We start from the raw sequence: 18208 nt of genomic DNA, 5'->3' as shown, positions 1-18208 counted from the left end.
TCTCTTGAATGGCTGTAGCTGCATAAGACACAGTTGATGTATTTGACTCAAATGTTATGGTCTGCGCGGAATGTGTCTATTAAGTCCTCTCACTACAACCATGGTGTCCTCTGTGAAGGATAAGATAAGCTTTTTTTGTTGGTCACTAGATGGAAGCAGTGAGTTTTTGAGGAGGCCACAGTGTCAGCAAATGTGCTGCTAATAACAGTAGCAGCATTCTCACTTAAAAAAAAATGCCATGACTGACAACTATTTCTGTAACTTTTTGTTGCTATTTCAGTGACCACCACTCAGCACTTTACTTAAAGATGCTAGTCACGATCCTATTTACAGTAGACAAGTAGAATAGAATAGTACTTTTGATTCCTGTTTGAGGGGGAATTGCAAAAGAAAGCAAAAAAACAATAAAAATTATAAAAAAATATGAAGTGTTCAAATTATACAATATAGACAAGGCAAAATAAATGAACTTAAATAGTTTTTTAAGGCAAAATATTTATTATCTTAATAAAATAAATTACAACAATAATACAATATAATAATAATATAGAATGTTTAATTATTATTCATTATTATACACCCTGTTTTAGTTGGCCAAATTGAATTTCTGTTAATTAAATTGCATCAATTCACAGAAATTAATTTTGGCCAACTGAAAAATTTAGATGTGATCGGTCACTAGAAAATTTTCAATTGGAGACCTGAATTTTTTTTTTACAGTGTAACCATTAATAATAATAATAATATTAGTTTAATAATAATATTATTCAATTTATGTTAATATATGTAATAATAATACTTGTGTATAATAATTGGTCATGTTCATATTCATAATAATATCATGAATTTTATAATAATTTTATAATAATAATTAAATTATACTATTATTCAATTAATTATAAAAAGTTTTATAAAAATATGATATATATATATATATATATATATATATATATATATATATATATATATATATATATATATATATATATATATATATATATATATATATATATATATATATATATATAATATTAATTCAATAACAATATTATTCAATTTATATTAATATTTATTATAATAATACTTGGGTATAATAATTAATCATATTCATAATAATAATAATAATATAATGGATTTATTATAATACATTTTATAATTATAATTACATTTTATTACTAATTAAGTAAGATGTAATTATTAATTAAATACTATTATTAAATTAATTATAAAATATTGTATAAACATTATATATAATTAATTAATTCAATAATATTATTATTCAATTTATGTTAATGTTTTTAATAATTTGTCATATTAATAATAATAATAATAATAATAATAATAATAATAATAATAATAATATAATGCATTTATTAATACATTTTAAAATAATAATAAAATGTTATAACTAATTAAATAAAATTAAATTAGTAATTATATATACTTTATAAGTAGAACAATAATACATTGTCATTAATATAATATAATATAACATAATACATTTTTATCATAGTAAAATGTATTAAAATAAATTCATCATCATTATTATTAGTCTATTATTATTAATGTATTCGTTTATAGGTTAAGCAAGACACCATTATAATACTTACTGTTATTAAGAATAGTAGTGGCAAATAACTTTATTATATTTCAAATAGCCCCTTTAAAAATATTCCGTACATGTTAATAACTAAGAAAATTATTTAGCATGCAAACGAGGCATACATATATTTCATGCCTTGCACTGATGGAAGTGTGATGTTATGGGGATGGAGAGTTTGAGAGCGCGGGCGCAGTGAGGAGCGTGCGGCATGGCATCATACGCAAGGGGCGTGACGGAGGCGTGTCATAACATATCAGCGCCGCTGTTTCATGTGTCGATCTAGCCCCGTTGAGAACTGCGCTCTCTCCTGTGCTTCACCGGAGTAGACATAAACAAATCATTAAAAGCTACAGGTTTAGTTTTCTCCAGCAGCATATGCGCTGTCAGGGCTACACCGGCAGAGTTTGTTGTGGCTAACGAAGAGGATAGATCGCTAATCTGGGAAGACGTCGAAAAGTAACTAAGGCTCACTCGGCCACAGGTAGCTCTTTCGGCTCTGAATATCAAAGTACAGGTCATGCGGGTGTCTCCGGCCGGGCAGAGAGCTGTGATCCAGTGCTGCTGTTACTGCTAGGCTCCCCGGTGGACTGATCGCTTTTGCCGCAAGCTGAGCAGGAACGACGGAATAAGCATGTCTCGAAGAAAGCAGAGCAAGCCCCGGCAGATCAAACGTAAGCGTTTAAAGTTTCACTAATACCGGTGCTGCTGTTGTGAATGGGGACTCGTTGTAAAAAGTGTGTGACATTATTCATGTGACGGGATATCTTCGATTTCGTGGAAACTGACTAGATATTTCTAATAACACGAGACAGACGGCACTTATGATATGTCTGTTCAAATAACCCTTGTGTTTTAATGGTTTCAAGAGTACAAAATAAGAAATAGCTACATTTAGTTACAATTGCCATAGTAACCCCAGTAGCTTTTAAAACGCACAGCTCATTTTGTAAAAGCGCGCCTCGCGTGAACAGCACTGAACAAACTCGCGCTTAATTTTTCAAATCCAGTCCAGATTATTGTGTTTAAATCCGTTTTATTTCACTTTTTCATTTGTAAAAGTGCTTTCGTCTGCTTCAACCGAAGTGTAACCGTGGCTTCCTGTTTAATACTGTTGTGGAAACGTCACTGTTCTCTGAAAAAGACGATATGAGTTCAGATAAACAGCGATCCGATCCCAGTCGAGATAAGGATTAAAATTGGATCTTTTATTTGTTTTCTGTCTGTGGCTGCACCGAGGCTGCTGTTGCATTTTCCCCCGGCTTTTCAGTTCTCTTTCCAGAGATGAGACGTCAGATAGCGCGCCCAGCTGATCTCTCCACATGATAGTGGGTTACAATTGGATCTTTTTTTTTTTTTTTCATCTATCCATTTTAACCCTATGATGTTCAGGCACACATTAGTTTGACTTACAGTGGCATTTTTATGATTGTATGCAAGATATCACATTATGTCATTATTTGCACTCCCTCAATGTTGCTCCAAACCTGTCACTTCTTCTTCTGTGGAACACAAAATGACACATTTTGAAGAATGCCTAGGGTGCTATTTTCCATACAATGACAATGAATGGTGGCCTAACCTTACCGACGCTAAATAATCATCTATGTGACTCAAGCTCCATATTCCAAGCCATAAACTGTTCTTGTCACTTTCCTGAGAAAAGTAGCAATGTTTGATTTGTTTGGCTATCTATGAAATCGTTGATACACATCATGAAACCACTCAGAATCGTTTGTTCATGAATCAAACTGATTAGGTTTTTGAGTACAACTGACTTATTGATCCGGTTCCAGTCGTTTAACAGCTCACTGGAGAGGAATATTAATAGCGAATAACTGTTTCTCACACAAAGCAAGTCTTTTATTATACTTTTAAGATGATTGTAACATCCTTTTTGAGGCATGACATCTTTAGTCACCCTTCATTGTGATTGGAAAAGAGCAACCAGGAGATTTTGACATCCACTGGTGAAAGAAAGTCATACAGGTTTGGAACTACATTAAGTTTTTGGTCGAAGAAACATGTTGTGGTCAATAAAATCATAAAGTAAAAATCAAATTCATTGACCCCTGCCTCTCCCTCTCTTTCGCTGAAAAGAACCAACAGTGCTGAAAAGTCGTTTTGCTCCGGTGCCAGGCGCTGTTTCAGTTCTTCATCCAGAAGAGATGCTTTCAGGCGATAAGCACAGTAGCAATATCTTGGAGGTTGAGTTTGAAAGGGCTGCTCAAAAAAAATAAATATTAATGCGATTCAAAGGCAGAAAGCGACTCTTGAATAGGAAAGAAAAATGGTCTGATAAGGCAGCATTAGCATATACCACTGAGTGTAAACGGGCGGTATCAAGGTTTGTTTAAGTGACTGGAGAGTTATACGAGGACGTTGGCCAGTGACAATGCCAGTGACCTGCTGACCCATGAAGTCGTCCTCTTAATTGAGATGTCTTATCTGATATAAAGCCGTCTCTGGTTGGTTTCTGGAGCACTCATATTCCTACCTAGAGGCAGCTGCGACTACTTCAGGCCAGTTGTAGCGGATGTTTTACACAATTGACCAATGAAGATGGTGGAAAAGTATCTTAGATTTGGTGTGAAATCCCCCACCCCACCCTCGAAACTCTGGAGCGCATGTGAACATCCCATCGCCCCTCTTATCTTACCTTCTTGCATATGTAAACGTCAAGACGACTGCGTATAATATAATAAACGTGCGATTGCATTGTTTTGTTACACTCTTACTGGAAGGATTACAATCCTGGCCCCTCTAAAAGAGGTATCCGGTATCATGGAAGTCTATGTTGAGAGGAAATATTTTTGTGTGTCTTTTGTGCGTCACTCTCCCAATGGTGAAGATCGTGCTGATAGATTATTCATCCCTCCCTGATGGCGCGATTAGCTCACGGCCTAGCGGGGCCACATCCCGGGGCTTAGATTTTGGCAGTTGAGATGGGAGACAAGATAGGTAGACGGCGATCTCCGTGGAGATAGGGCCAACGTCGAGGGGGGTTGGGGGAAATTGGGATTATAATTACATTTGGCTGAAGCGTTCTCATCTTTGTCATGTTTGTGTTGTTGTTTGGGACTGGCTGGGTGTATCTCTAGATAAGTTAAAAAAAGAGAGAGGAGAAAAGCAGATAAGGGGAGAGTAGGATGGCAGGGCTGATAAGGGCTGGGGGAGAGAGGCAGGAATACAGAAATGGTAGATGGATGTACGTTGCGTTTTAAAAGCAGCTGCCTCAGTGAGATGCCAGGGGCCGATAAGAGAGCCGTTGAGATGATTGGGAGATAACAGAGAGGAGATTCTCACAGATAACAGCCGAGTGACATCATTCAAATGGCTCAGAGGTCGGCATGAATTATTCATGAGCTCCCAGAATTTGGCGTCAGCGGCCGGAGGATGTTTGAGAAGCTGGGGCCAGACAATGCACTTGTTTGAGTTACCACCTCCTGTACCTTGGGCTTGCACTTTTCAAAGTGTGGACAACTGATGGGATCTCTTCCTGTTTTTGTTGAAACCATTCTCAGAGCTTTCGCTGCTGTCAGGTTCAGCGTCTCGGGGTCATTTGACCCGAGGGCTAGTTTAATACTCAGCCAAAAATATTGAAAAGAATGAGAGATCACAGGCTCTCGTACACATATTCTCACACATACGCACGCACACACACCGTTGCGTGGTGGTGGTTTTGCTTGTGTGTTTTCCTTCTTTGTTCTGCTTTTAGCTCGATGTGAACTTTTGATAAAGCCTGGGGCCTGATCTCCGGTATAGATAGAGATCGCCAAGTGCGATAAGAGTTGTTATCAGCACAGAGCAGGCAGGAGCTGAGGCTTTGCTGCAATAACAAAGCTACACGTAAGAACAGCAGGGCCCCGGACCCTGGCAATCAGTTCCAGCCTTAATGTGATTAATGTTGTTGTATAATTAGATGATAGGTGTGAATGCATTTCCCCCCCACCCCACCCTCTCTCAGTTCCCACCCTTGTGTTTTCTCCTAACAACCATTGTAGTTGATTAATTTAATTAAAACTAATTCCACATATTACTCACTGTAGATCTTGTGTTAGATAGCATTGAGATACAGGTTTTTTTTTTTTTCCATCGATGTTAATCTGTTGGGTGCGTTTTGGTGAAAAACAGTGAAAAAAAGTAATCAGCGCTACGCCTTGCGAAAGGAAACAAGAATGTGGCGTCAGCAGTATGGCTGAAATGTTGATTTGCAGTGAGATATTAGATACTGAGTGATAGTGGGTGCAGTGAACACTGTGAGAAAGTCATAAAGTTTTTATAATGTGTTGCAAAGCCAAGGACGACTTTAGTGAATTTGATTAAATATGATAATCAATGTTTCTTGTGTCTGATCATTTTTAAAGCAAGGTTGTTAAGGTATTCAAAGTCCTGCTTTTAATGATTGTTATTTAACAATGCATCTAATTGTGCTTATATTAAAGGGATAGTTCACCCAAAAATTAAAATTCTGTCATTAATTTCTCACCCTTATGCCGTTCCAAACCTGTAAGACTTTCATTCATCTTCGGAACACAAATTAAGATCTTTTTTATGAAATCTGAGAGATTTCTGTCCATCCATAGACATACGCAACTTAAACTTTGACGCTTCAAAAAGTTCATAAATCGATCGTAAAACGAATCCATATGAATCGAGCATATTTTCTGAAGAGACTTGATCGCTTTATATTATGAACAGATTGAATTTAGGCTTTTATTCACATACAGTCATTAACTCACACATCAGTTGTGTTCGCTTGATGCGCAAGAACCATTGAGGTTTGTTTTTTCGCGTCAAGCATGTTTGATTGAACTTCTGTTTTTGTTTGCTGATCGATGTTTATAAGTGAATAAAATACTAAATTAAATCAGTTCGTCATATAAAACGATCACGTTTCTTCAGAAAATTTGGACTAAACCACTAATAATCCATAATCCACGATCTCTATATTAACCTTTTGAAGCATCAAAGTGCTTGTTGCATAACTGTCAGTGAGAAATATTTACTCTCAGATTTAATAAAAAAGACGTGTTCCGAAGATTAATGACATAATTTTTGAGCGAACTAACCCTTTAATATTATATGGTAGTATGAAGACGAAGTCAGTTATTTATAATTATTATAATATAATACACACTGATCCTTCTAATAGGCTGATTTGGTGCTTAAGAAACATTTCTTATTATTATCAATTTTGAAAACCTTAATATTTTCATGGAAACCATGGTAAATTTGATCAGGATTTTAAAAAATTTTATCTTTTTGAACATTATAAATGCCCTCACTGTCTTTTGTTCAGTTTAATGCATTCTTGCTGAATAAAAGTAATTTCTTTATATCGGTGACCAATGCTAGTTGAGATGTCTTTAGTAGACGTGGACATAATTGTTTTGGCTATATGATTCTTACAGATTAGGCCTACTCTAATGACTTTTATGTTAGTATATGATGCTGCGTATCTATTACAGGTTTACCACACTCTTGTAAGCCAACAGGCATCCTCTCATAATCTGTTGATGTAAGGATTTTTTTTTATGTATCTCCTTGTTTTCTGCAGACACATCTCACTCAATCACCAACTTGCTGAAACCTCAAGTTTTTATCTAAAACCTATGTCCTTAAATATAGTTTTTTTTTTCTCATAGAAAATGGTTTATTTAATCTAAATAATCATGTGTTCTATTTTTCACTATGTTGATTGGTCAATGGAGCTGGGTGATGTTCTGATTCCGCCCATGAGCTCTCCTGTTTGGATGGGAGAGCTTGTAATATGTGGACTGCAAATTGTGTCAAAAAGTTGTAACTGTTGATTAGAATTTACTGTTTAGGAAGTGTCTGTTGGTTGCCACGGTGAAAGGAAAAGCTTTTAGGTGTTTTGATGAATTATTGCTCTTTCCTAGTGTTTACGCCAGGGGAAGTCGAGTGAGTTATGATAACTGATCCCTCATTGACCCATTAGCACTCCTAAATCCTCACTTCTTCTTTTGTTATGAAGGCTCATAAAAGTTAGAAAATGCATACTAAAGTGGTTGTGTAAAGCAGAAACTTAACATCCCCGCGAGTATATTTAAACTGTCATAATCCCCTATATTGTCTCTTATACAATCTAATATTTGCAACAGAACAACGATCAAGTCTACCACAATTTTTATTTTATTTATTTAGTTTATATTATGCAAATGTATGTAAATGACACTTGATGATGTCACCTTATACAGTGCTGTCAGAGTCCCAGGACTCAGTATGCCATCTTTCTCAGCAGCTCAACTCCGACGGGTGCCATAAAAGTTGTGAGAGCCCCTCTCAACCCCCCCCCTTGAACCCTGCCAAATGTAGAGACGAGGATAAAGTCTTAAACACTGCTGCAGTTGCATGTGATTGTGGAGCGGTGGATGAGAATAAAATATTAATGTGTTATTAAGGATCCCGTAGCCTCTGGCCCCAATGCAATTAAAAACAAGATGGGAACAGGGCAGTAATCTTTTAATGCACTGTTATCACGTAGCATCTTATGAAGAGGACTTATTTTTATGTGCCGTTTTGATAGGAATGGCGGAGGTGAGATTTGCCATCGCAGGAGGGAGATTTTTTTTTTTTCCTCCAGAAGGCTGGTGTAATAGAGTTTTCTGTGCTTTTTGGTTGGAGTTAATGAGTTGCGTCTTAAGGAGAATGGAGATATGATAATTTGTCCGATGTGGAGGAGCCATATTTGATGTGGATCACGGCTAACAGGGTTGATTAGATTGGCTGATTTCCACGCTGAGGTTTGATGTCATGTTCTTTATTTGATGTGCTTAATTGGCATGGTAGGGGGTGTGGGCCATCAATTTGATGTAGTGCTAAGGACATAAAGTTCAAGAGTGACACTATATACTGTTCCCTCCCTTTAGAAGGATCGGAGCACATCTCAAGGGAGATTTTATGCAAACAGTTCAGCTGGGTGTATTTGTCTGAACCATAAGGGCGTAGATTCAATCTATTGGTCACATCCCAATGGCATTCAGGTGAGTTTCTGTCTCAGAGTGTAAAATATACACTCTGAGACCGAAACGGTCCTCACTGGCTTGCTTGTTATGGCTGCCAAGAGCCAAATCTTTTGCTGAGTGTAATCAAATGCACAAGGCCAGGTTTTTTACTATTTATATATAATGTTTGTGCTTCATTTTACTCTTATAACTTGGGGATTAATGAGTTTGACTAGTGAGCTGGGATGGGTCGAATAGTTCAGTAACCGAGTAGAGGTTAACCTGTTATAGATTTTGCTGATACAGTCTTGAAAATGGTTTAATTGTTTAGCCAGTTCAGTTTGGAATTATTACGTTTTTCAAAAATGCTTTTGAAAGAAGTCTCCTGTGCTGCATTTCTTTCAACAAAAATGTAGTGAAATATTATTACAATTTATGTGTTTATATGTTAATATATTTTGAATATGTAACATTGTAGACTATACACTCACCTAAAGGATTATTAGGAACACCTGTTCAATTTCTCATTAGTGCAATCATCTAATCAACCAATCACATGGCAGTTGCTTCAATGCATTTAGGGGTGTTGTCCTGGTCAAGACAATCTCCTGAACTCCAAACTGAATGTCAGAAGGGGTGATTTAAGCAATTTTGAGCGCGGCATGGTTGTTGGTGCCAGACGGGCCAGTCTGAGTATTTCACAATCTGCTCAGTTACTGGGATTTTCACGCACAACCATTTCTAGGGTTTACAAAGAATGGTGTGAAAAGGGAAAAACATCCAGTATGTGGCAGTCCTGTGGGCGAAAATGCCTTGTTGATGCTAGAGGTCAGGGGAGAATGGGCCGACTGATTCAAGCTGATAGAAGAGCAACTTTGACTGAAATAACCACTCGTTACAACCGAGGTATGCAGCAAAGCATTTGTGAAGCCACAACACGCACAACCTTGAGGCGAATGGGCTACAACAGCAGAAGACCCCACCGGGTACCACTCATCTCCACTACAAATAGGAAAAAGAGGCTACAATTTGCACAAGCTCACCAAAATTGGACAGTTGAAGACTGGAAAAATGTTGCCTGGTCTGATGAGTCTCGATTTCTGTTGAGACATTCAGATGGTAGAGTCAGAATTTGGCGTAAACAGAATGAGAACATGGATCCATCATGCCTTGTTACCACTGTGCAGGCTGGTGGTGGTGGTGTAATGGTGTGGGGGATGTTTTCTTGGCACACTTTAGGCCCCTTAGTGCCAACTGGGCATTGTTTAAATGCCACGGCCTACCTGAGCATTGATGCTATCCCAGCAATATGGGCCAACATTTCTAAAGAATGCTTTCAGCACCTTGTTGAATCAATGCCGCGTAGAATTAAGGCAGTTCTGAAGGCGAAAGGGGGTCAAACACAGTATAAGTATGGTGTTCCTAATAATCCTTTAGGTGGGTGTATATCTCAAAATATTTAACTATAAATGTAAATATATTATTAAATAAAAATATAAGTGTTTTTATAATTTATTATAATTTTTTGTAAACGCATCTGATTGGTTTGTGGAGCCTTAATCAGTCTAATTATATAGGACAGAATGGTCCACAACCCATACGATTTTGAAAACATGTAGTTTGCACATCTTTACCATAAACTACCACTGGCCTGTTGTACAATGTTAAAAATAATGCTGTCATGAGTATCCCTATTGCTCACGGTGCAGAGAGCTCAGGCTTGGGTGTTATATGCCAGGCAGGAGGCTCTTGTGGGAAGGGAACACCGGGCATGTTTCATAAGGAGAGGCGGAAAGAGAAGAGATAAGCACAGAAGGGCAGCTGGGACAAAGGCCCCAGAAAGAGGAGAGGTTAGACCGCCTCCAGGGAGCCACCCCTGAACAGAGGTGGTCTAGACCAGAGTGGCTCCTCTTTCTGCTCTCACACACTCCACTTGGCCTGCTCTAGAAAGAGAAGGGAGACCGCCAAAGATCTGCCTCCAACCTCTTTCAGCTTCTGCCTGGGAGGGGTATGTGTGTGAAGTGTGAATCATATCGTGTTAACCTCGTAAAAAGAGGCAGATGCTCAGAGATGCTTTTATGCAAAAAATCATTAGGATATTAAGTAAAGATCATGTTCCACGAAGATATTTTGTACTACTGTAAATATATAACAAATGTATAATTAGTAGTAATATGCATTACTAAGGAGCTCATTTGGATCGATTTTTCTCAGATTCCAGATTTTCAAATTGTTGCCAAATATTGTCCTATCCTAACAAACAATAATTCAATGGAGAGCTTATTTATCCAGCTTTCAGATGATGTATAAATCTCAATTTTAAAAAAATTACCCTTATGACTGGTTTTGAGGTCCAGGGTGACATATGTGATCTCATCAGACCGAACTCCCGTTTACCTAAACAATTCCCGTTTAACAGTGTACAATGTGATTTTGCCTTTTGTATCCTTTTTAATTGGCAAATCTAGACATGGAAGACTACATTTTGACATGATAGATGTTTTGACTTTGCCAAATAAGTTTCTTCTTCTGTACTATTTCTGGCTTTCTCACTTCCTCTTCTTTCACTTTTGCCCCTTCATTGACTCTTCTTGTGACCCCTTTAGCAAGTTGCAAACACTTATCTTATTAGATTATTTGTTTCACACCCTTTCCGCAAGGACATACTAGAAATATCTAGCATGTTCTTTATCTATATGGCATTTTCTTATGTTAAATACTCAGCATTTCTTACAACATGAATAGCCAGGTTTGCATGATGTATTTGTACCGTATTTGTTTTTTGCTCGATCTGGCAACCACTAAACAGCATTGCGAGATCCGCTTAAATTCAGTGAAGAACACAAACAAATCAGTGATTTAAACTAGTTTAAAGCTACACTGTGTAACTTTTTTAGTCTATTCTTAGCTAAAAACACTTAGTTCTTTCAAAAATATATGTGCTCATTAATGTATATTTACTTCTTTCAAGTAATAAAGTATTCTCGTAAGTTTATAATATGCCATTGAAAATACATAAGGTAATGGGATCTAACGGTGGTCGCTATGTTGCCCCTCCATCTTGAAAGTACATTAGCCAAAGAGGGACATACCCGTAAATTCAAGCTTCGCTTTTCGCGTTTTAACCGGTTTTAATACTCGATGGCACTGTACAAAATTCTCTGCCTCGCGCATGTGCGCGTCAACTTGTTCAGACTTGTCTGGTGCATGTGCAGAGTGTTTTCATCTCAGCAGCGTCCAGTAACAGAGTAACACAGAGTTTTCCTGGCTTGTTTATTCCTCAAAAGTCTGTTTTTCCTTGTGTGGTATTTCTGTGCGTTAATAACTCCGTAAGTAATAATAGTTATTGTCATTGTAGATGTGTTTCAGAGTGTGTCATTAGAGTGTGTCGCGTAATTCAGTTGATGTCACCTCAGAAGTATTTTTGTGTCAACATACAATAGCGTAATGCTCACCTATTTGAATAATCATTCAGTTGTTTTGTTATCAACAATGTTTATTCGTTTATAGAAAATATTTGCTTGTAATGTATGTTGATGGAAATGTGTATCAGGTCTGATCGGCATATTAACAATTGTTATACAGAGCGCACTGCAGTGCTAACGTTAAAGCGGCGCACACACTTTTGTAACCGGACACCGCTTGTTAGCAGCGGCAGCTCCGCTCCTTTTAATGCAGCTGCATTTAGCGCCTATATATGGTACAATAAGCTCTGGTTTACGGTTACATTATACAAATGTAACTTATAAGTATAGTTATACAGTTCTTAACTGTGTATGTATATTTACCATCCTTATTTGTTCTCTCACAGAAACCACATTTATGTACATATCAACGCAAACCTGTTTATGCCTTGCAATTGGATGACTGAATAAACATTACTATCATCAAAGTTCACTCTGAATTAGCTGCAGTTCTTTCTAGCCGAATAATTAGGCCAGTTGAGTTCCAAATATCCCACAGGCACCGTGTCGAATGTGGACGAGGTCGAACTGGAAGCCATGTTAATCTTGGACTAAATCGGCCACCGTAGGAGTTAAAACGAAATCGGAATTGAGAGGAACAGAAACTAAAATTCACTGGATGGTCATATACCTTTTCACCACTAGATGGGGGAAAATATCACACAGTGTAGCTTTAAAGGGATAGTTCACCCAAAAATTCTGTCATCATTTACTCACCCTCAAGTTGTTTCAAACCTTTATGAGTTTCTTTGTTCTGCTGAACACAAAATATGTTATTTAGAAGAATGTTTGTAACCAAGCAGATAGAGCAACTATTGATTACCATAGTAGGAAAAAAAATACTATGGTAGTCAATAGTTGCTCTATCTCCTTGGTTACAAACATTCTTCTAAATATCATCTTTTGTGTTCAGCAGAACAAAGAAACTCAGGTTTGGAACAACTTGAGGGTGAATAAATGACAGAATTTTCATTTTTGGGTGAACTATCCCTTTAAAGCCAGACGAAACAGCGCTGACAAACAGGAGAAACACTGCCCCATAATGCAGTCAAAATACTTTTTGTGATTTTAAGCTATAGCGTTTGTGCATTTACACTAAATGTATTTGGGCTACGGTTTTTCATACAAATGCCATAGAAACCAAATAGTTACATTTTACCATGGGAGTGATGTCCTATATGCATAGTTTTAACTGTGGTTAACATGATCTAAATGTATGCTACTATGGAAGACCAATGGTTAATTTTAATAATGTTAATATTTTAATAAATCAAACAGTCAGAATATTTAAATTGGAACATATAAAAATTGTTACTGTTTTTCGTTTATGAATATAAATTTGCATCTGCATCCTAACTCGAGCTACTACTACTGTAAACTCTACTGTCTAAATGTGCATTTCTAAGAGACAAAACATTATTATTAATATTAATAGCAAAACAATATTATTAATATTGCAGCCTGCACTGCAAACTGTGCCAAAGATCCGTGCTGTCAAAGTCAGACAACACAAAACTGAAATCATGACTTGAAACAATATCACCTGTTACTAGCTGCATGCAGCAACATAAAAATAATACTATTAAGCGATTCATTTAGCCATTCATTAATTTTTAATTGAGAACAAATGACTGGAAAAGTATAAAGAATGTAAAAAGTGTTTGTCATGTTCTGACAATAAAGAGTAGTTTAAAACCACAATTAACGCTCTGGTTTCCACTTAACTTCCACTTAAGAGCAAAAATCTGCCTTTAAACTCGAAAGAAATAAAGATTTGTCATTTATCGTGATAATTATCAATATTGAGTCAACTGATATGAACAAATTTATTTATTTATTTATTTATTTTATTTTTTTTGGCCATATCGCCCAACCCAAACATATATATTTTATATTATTTGTCTCAATTCACTTGTAGCATTTAAATAATTGATTTTAGTTTCTGTTGTTAGTGTCTGTTAGTATTAGTGTTAGTGATCAGTTAGTACTCCTCAGTGCCCTTTAGGAATTTATTGTTTGGTGTATGACTTTCATTGAATTCATTTATTGTGCAACAATTCCAATGAACCGTATCTAAAACGAAATCTTGCCTGTATCTCAAAGGTCATCATCCACAGGGTCTTATCTTTTTAAACAATCACAAATATTATTATCATCATGATTATATGATACGACTTGGTAGTACATTATAGGCAGTAATCAATGCGATTTCATGATTGTGGACTTTTGGACGTCACCCGTTCTCTTGTTTACCCAGAATGGAGTCTGAAAGTCACTACTCAACCTGTCAATCAAAGTCCTGCCCAGTCCCCCTCAGTGTGTTATCTCTGTAGAGAATCACAATGAAAATATTATCGTAAGAGCGACGATTATATGATAAGACCGGTGGTGTAAAATCATCAATCAACGGACTTCACTCCTCTAGGCCTTACTTTTTACCCAGAGTTTCATTCTGTCAATCAAAGTTCTGACTTCCCAACCCTTTCAAGTAAGCCCCTCCTCCATCTCTCCCCCTTCATCTCTGGGCCGCTTTCCATTACTCGTCTCTCTCTCGTCCTCAATATCTACCGCTATCTCGCTCTTTCTCCCCCGACCTGCTCTTCACCCCCCCCCCCCCAACAACTGTCTCTCTGTAACCCCCCCTCCCTCCCCTGTCTCCCCCGTCTCCCCCTGTCTCCAGTCAGACCTCTAGCCTCACTGAACCAGGTCTTAGCGGTATGATAATGTGGAAAGTTGAACTGGCCCCATTACAGCTTGGCTGATGGCAGCGCCGATAAGGCCCTTGATAATGGGTGCAGATAGAGCTGACACAGCGGTCCAATAGCCAGCCCTCTCTCTCCCATTATCATTCCTGCCCACCGATGGGCTCCCAGCACACTATCTGCTCTCCATTTCCACTCCTGCAACAGATAAGAATGGAAATACTGACTTCATAGCTGACTGATTAAAGTGTCTGCCTTTCTTGATAATACACAGATAAATTATGTTTTTTTTCTCTCCCTCTTTCTCTTTTGCTCCTTTCCTCTGTCTCTATCGCTTTCTCTCCCCCTCTCCTTCTGTTTCTCTCACTCTCTAGAAAGGAGAGGGGCGGCAGGGAGAAAAACGTCTCTTCTGTTAATTTCTCTTTCTTTGTAGGTTTATTTGAGAAGGAGAGAGGAGGAATGGGGAAGGAGGGGTATGTGGGAGAGATGGCGAGATGGTGCGGTTAATAAGAAAGTTTTGGAGGGCGGGGGAGCACTCGGGGTGTGATGGGGGAATGACTCCATTCAAGTGCCTCTCAGGGACTATTACATTTGGAATCTTGTCGACTGACACTCTACGACGCGCAATCACATCGCCATCTGCATAAACAAGCACTGCCTAAACGCTCCCGCTCGGAAACACTGGGTCACCCAACCGCTGTGAATATTCATGGAAACGGGCTAGTGGCCGTCCGACTACTGATTTCCCACGGCGAGCGGAGGAAGTAGCCAGGTAGCACGCGTGGGCAGCCCTATCGCTGCTGATGACCTCCCATCTCCAATAACACGCTCTTCCAGGGTGCTTTTTTTTTTATCAACGATTGCTCCACAGAGATACCGTGCTGATCAAACCGATTACATCCTTTTGTGTACAGTAAACCTTGTCCGCTTTGTCACTTCCTCTTTGTTTCTCAGCTGTCTTTTCCACCCGTCCAGTTGTAAACTGTGGGTTTTCCTCATTGCTGATGTCAGACTCGTGTGTCATTTATTGATGCAATCTAGTGGCACACCTCAAATCTAAGGGTTCCTCCTGCCCTACCCACAAGTGATGATGTCATGCACATGTTTTTATATGGATGTAATAATCAAGGATGTCTAATATGACGTAATAATTTCTCTGATGGAGAAGAGGGATGTTGTTTTTGGGGATTTAGGCCTCTTTTTAGTAATTTGAACTTTATTACGCGGTTCTGTACACCGCCTGATTATCTTTAGTTGATCTTTCTAGATGAATGTATAACAGTAGATTTTCAAACTGGTGTGCGCAAAAAAATTTGGTAATTTTTTTTTTATTTACTATTTTATCAATATCAAGAAATCAATATCTTTTAAAATTATTTTAAAGTGTTTTTTTTTATTTGATCAAAAATACAATAATAAATATTTTATAGATTATTTCAATTTAAAATAACTGTTTTCTATTTTAATATAATTTATTAATCTGATGGCAAAGCTGATTTTTCAGCATCATTACTCCAGTCTTCAGTGTCACATGATCCTTCAGAAATCAATCTAATATGCTGATTTGCTGCTCAAGAACCATTTCTTATCAATGTTTTAAACAATTGTGCTGCTTAAAGGGATAGTTCACCCAAAAATGAAAATTAGCCCATAATTTACTCACCCTCAAGTCATCCGAGGTGTATATGACATTCTTCTTTCAGACTAATAAAATCTGAGTTATATTAAAAATGTTCTGGCTAATCCAAGCATTATAATGGCAGTAATAGTTGCTCTGTTTTTGAAGTCCATAAAAAATGCATCTGTCTGTCAAATAATGTGCTCCATGTGGCTCCGGGGTGTTAATAAAGGCTTTCTGAAGCGAATCAATGCGTTTGTGTAAGAAAAACATCCATATTTAAAAATGTATTAATTTTTTTTCTATGGCTCTGCATCAGCCGTCCCCGCGGCATCACTTCCGGCCAATAAGGTCAAAATACATGCAAAATATCGGCGTGATCATAGATATATACATAGATTCCTCATTTGTGCCTGCGCGGATCGGTCGAATGAGGCATCTACGTATATATGTCTTTGACCGCGCAAGTATTTTGACCTTATTCGCCGGAAGTTATGGCGCTGGGAATACTAGATGACATTCGTCTGATAAGAGGTAAAAAAATTACATAAATACGGTTCGGTTTCTCGCAGAAACTGATCGTTTCGTGTCTTAAGACATCAATGTGTCACCACGAGCCGCATGGTTTAATAAGGATTCGAATGTCTGTGTTTTTCCTCTCATACTCTAAAATATCCCCCTTGACATGCATTATACGACTATCACACTGCAACGGTTGGAGTTAAAAATCTTCCTTTGTGTTCTACTGAAGAAACAAAGACAACTACATGCCCTGGGGGTAAGCAGATAAACATAAAAATTTCGTTTTTGAGTGAACTATCCCTTTAATATTTTTGTGACAACAGTAGCTTTTTCTATTCTTTGATAAGTAAAAAGTAAAAAGAAGCATTTATTTGAAATAAAAATGTTTTGTAACAATGTAAAAAAATCACATTTGATCAATTGAATGCATCCTTGCTGAATAAAAGTATTCATTTTAAATTCTAAACCTAAACCCACCCCTAAACCTTTGAACAGTAGTAGTGTTGTCAAAAGTACTGACTTCGGTACCAAGACGGTACTAAAATGTAAAAAATGTGACGCATTGAGCACTGTTTAGCGGAATCGTAAACACCTCTGTCTGGCCATTCAGTCATCGAATATGTCGGGCCGAACGGTTCTCATTGCGTTACCATTCTATTCCGTGCCGATCCAGGCTAGCTGGAACCGTTCTGGTTTCATTTTCCACTGAGGGGTTGATAACGGCCGCTCTTTGGAATGTAATACTAAGCGTCAGTTGTTGCCTTGGTAACACAATGGTTTACTGATGATATGAGATGTAAATAACAGACGCATTATGGAAGACGATCAGATCCTATTTTCAAATTTCTTTTAATTTTATAATTAATGAATTTGTGTTTGCGTTGCTCAAATAGAGCATAGCCAGCTACAGAGAAACTGGTAGCCAGGCAACAGACAAGTGACCAATCCTGAGTGGCGATGTCATTTCACGGATTCTACCATCACTGTTCAGGTTAGACAACCCGTGCAGAGAATTCCAGGCCGAGAACAGTTTGTTATTGTGCCGTGCCGTACCAGGCTAAAGTGGAAACACAACTATAACCGTTCCTTACCATTCTAAAGGCCCTTTCACACCGGACGTGTAACGAAAAGGCGAAGCGGAAAAACAAATATTTAGTGTGCGAATAGTTCGCGTCAAAACCATTCACATCAGCCGCGAGTTTGCGTCGTCTGTGACGTTTCAGAACTACAACATTCCAAAACATTCGTGGCGACAGCTGAGAAAACATGGACCCTTCATCATCCAGTGAAGACGAGCTTTTCATTTTATTTAAAAGACCGAAAAAGGTTTTGGG

At 37.7% G+C, this 18208-nt stretch overlaps 1 protein-coding gene across 1 annotated transcript in view; it reads left to right on the top strand.

Annotated features, from left to right (window-relative positions):
• Nucleotides 1-1876: 1876 nt before the first annotated feature.
• Nucleotides 1877-18208, top strand: part of zfpm1 (zinc finger protein, FOG family member 1) — a 99302-nt gene continuing 82970 nt past the window's right edge. The window contains exon 1 of the mRNA XM_079825587.1: nt 1877-2274. Coding sequence (XP_079681713.1) covers nt 2235-2274 — 40 coding nt within the window. The 5' untranslated portion in view covers nt 1877-2234. The remainder of the gene's footprint in view (nt 2275-18208) is intronic.

Source organism: Gobio gobio (genome assembly GCF_949357685.1).
Source record: "Gobio gobio genome assembly, chromosome: 9".
Taxonomy (NCBI): domain Eukaryota; kingdom Metazoa; phylum Chordata; class Actinopteri; order Cypriniformes; family Gobionidae; genus Gobio; species Gobio gobio.
This window is presented reverse-complemented; position numbering and strand designations above follow the sequence as displayed.